Below are 2,360 nucleotides of genomic sequence, written 5' to 3'. Positions count from 1 at the left end.
GGAGCGGCGCGGTTGCTGGGCGCGGGGCGGCCTCGCCCGAGCGGCCGTTTAGCGGCTCCGGGAGCCGCCCCCGAGCCGGCGGGTGAGCCGCCCCCTCTGCCGCGAGGCGGGGCAGCGGCACGGGAACGGCCGGCGGGCGGTCGTTGGCGGGGGCGTCCCCCCCCTGCCCGGCGCAGTGGGAGGCGCCCGGGATCCCGCGTCACCCATTGTTTACAAACCAACCCCAGCGGGCCGAGCTCCAGCTTCAACCGCAGCCGCCGGAGCCGCGTGTGCTCGCGTGCGCGCGGGGCGGCGGCCCCGGTCCCGGCGGCGTCTTGCGGCACGGCACGGCTGGGCGCCGGCCGAGATGCCGTGCCGCCCGGGCGAGCGCTTCCTGCTGCTGGAACGCTCGGTTGCTGTGGGGCAAGCGGGCTCCAAGGAGGTAGACGCGCTGGTGGCCAAGCTGGGCGAGGTGCTGCAGCTGAGCGCCCAGCGGGCGCCGCCGCCGCCCCGCGCCCCGAAGCACCTGGGGCCGGGCAGCGCCCGCGACCGCGCCGCCCCCTACTCGCCGCGCTGCACCGGCGGCGGCCTGCTAGCGCCCCGGGGACCAGCCCCGCCGCAAGGCCATCCACAGCACGCCGAGCCCCCGCGAGTGGACAGGATCGGGCAGCAGCGGGTGACCAAGCAGCTGTGCGGCCGCGGCTGGCTGCGGAGCGCCGCCCGACGGAGGAAGCACCCGCCGCCGGGGCCGGGCGAAGGGCCGGCAGAGGAGGAAGACCCCCATCGGCTCCTGCAGCAGCTCATCCTTTCCGGCAACCTCATCAAAGAAGCCGTCCGGCGGTTGCAGCTAGCGGCGGCGGCGGCAGCGGCGGCGGCCTCCACGGCCTCGAGCGGCAGCGCCTCGGCGGGGAGCAGCGGAGCGGACGGCGAGGCGGCCGAGGCGGCGGTGGTGCAGCCCCTGCAGTAGCCGGCGGGGACGAGCGGCGGCGGCCGGAGCGGAGGAGCGCGGCCGAAGCGGCCGCTGGCGGCGGGGCCGCGGCCGGCCGGACTGCGGGACAGCGGCGCTGGCTCCGCCGCGATGTAAGTCTCCCCCGCGGCGGGGCCCCCCTGTCCCGCTGCCGGGCGCGGAGGGGCCAGGCCGGGCGCAGCGGGTCGGAGTCGGTTGGGGTGGGGCGGGTGTGCCCCCCCCCCCCCGCGCCCCAAGGTCACCCCCGGCGCGGCGCCGAGCCTCGCCGCTCTCCAGCCGGCGGAGGCCGCGCACGCCGCCCGCCCCGCGCTGTTGTTGTGACCCCCCACACACACTTCGCCTTCCCCGGGAGCTCCTCCTCCTCCTCCCCCCCGCCGGGAAACCCGGCCGGGGCTGCAGCCCCCCCGCCGCCGGTGCCCCGGCCGCCGCGGGGCTGCTCCGTCTCCCGGGAGCCATTTGCAATAATTCTCGCTGACCCCGGCGGGAGGTGTTTCCTGCCCGGCCCGGGCTTTTTTTGTTTGGTTGTTGGTAATGTTTTTTTTAACGATTATTTTGACGTTTTGAGTATTTTTTTTTTTCCCCCGTTGTGACTGTATGAAGCAGTTTTTTTAAAATGTGAATATCGAAGCTGGAAGGCAGCTGGACTTAAAATTGTAAAGCCTGATGAGTGAATGGAGCCTGAGATGCATTGTTCACGTAAGGTAGCCGAAACAAGTTTTTTTTTCTACCAAAAAAAAAAAACGAAAAGGAAAAAAAAACCCACTACCCCAACCCGGAATCCTCCGTTCCCCGACAAACTCAATGGCTCGAATACAAGGTGCAGCTGTTGATTTTAAATATATGCACTTCGTACCGGAGTGTTTGAACTGTGTTCCTGATTTACAGGACTTACTGTCTTAATTAACCTGTCTGTATTGAATAAACGTGGTTCTTGTTTTTATTTTTGAGTCTGTGTCTTATTGTTAAAGGGAAGTGAATTGTGGTTCATGAGAACAAAACTATGTGGATGATGCTCTAGTAGGCACGTTCCCCCTTGATCTTTCACTTGCGAGATCTCCATTTTGCAGGCGCACGCACGCACACACACACACACACACACAAAATCCCCACAACAATCCGCATAGCCTGATGCAGTGGGACACCGGTTATTAATGCACAGAGATGCAAGTGAGCCCCTTTGTTTGCCAGCAGCGTTCATTTCGTAAGCTGTGAGACGCCCCTTCGAGCAGCAGAGAATGTGGCTGGTGGAATTTCTAAGTCAAATCACACTGAAACCAAAATTAGGTATCTTGTATTGGGGAAGGAACAGAGCTCGTGGTGGTTACTTGTGTGGAGGTTTGTTTGGGTGGGTTTTTTTTTTCATTTTCTGCGGAGAGGTGAAGATAAAAGACTGGAAAGGAAGGTAGAGTCATCC

The 2,360-nt window shown here is 64.5% G+C and overlaps 1 protein-coding gene across 1 annotated transcript; it reads left to right on the top strand.

Annotated features, from left to right (window-relative positions):
* The first annotated feature begins 287 nt into the window (after window positions 1-287).
* On the top strand, window positions 288-1,886 carry LOC133625340 (GSK-3-binding protein-like). Its single transcript, XM_061995589.1, has one exon. It carries the CDS (start codon window positions 347-349, stop codon window positions 944-946), a length of 600 nt encoding a protein of 199 aa, XP_061851573.1. The 5' UTR covers window positions 288-346; the 3' UTR covers window positions 947-1,886.
* Window positions 1,887-2,360: the final 474 nt, after the last annotated feature.

The sequence above is a fragment of the Colius striatus genome, chromosome 4 (assembly GCF_028858725.1).
Source record: "Colius striatus isolate bColStr4 chromosome 4, bColStr4.1.hap1, whole genome shotgun sequence".
Classification (NCBI taxonomy): Eukaryota; Metazoa; Chordata; class Aves; order Coliiformes; family Coliidae; genus Colius; species Colius striatus.
Note: the sequence above shows the minus strand (reverse complement) of the source record. Positions and strands in the feature narration are given on the sequence as shown.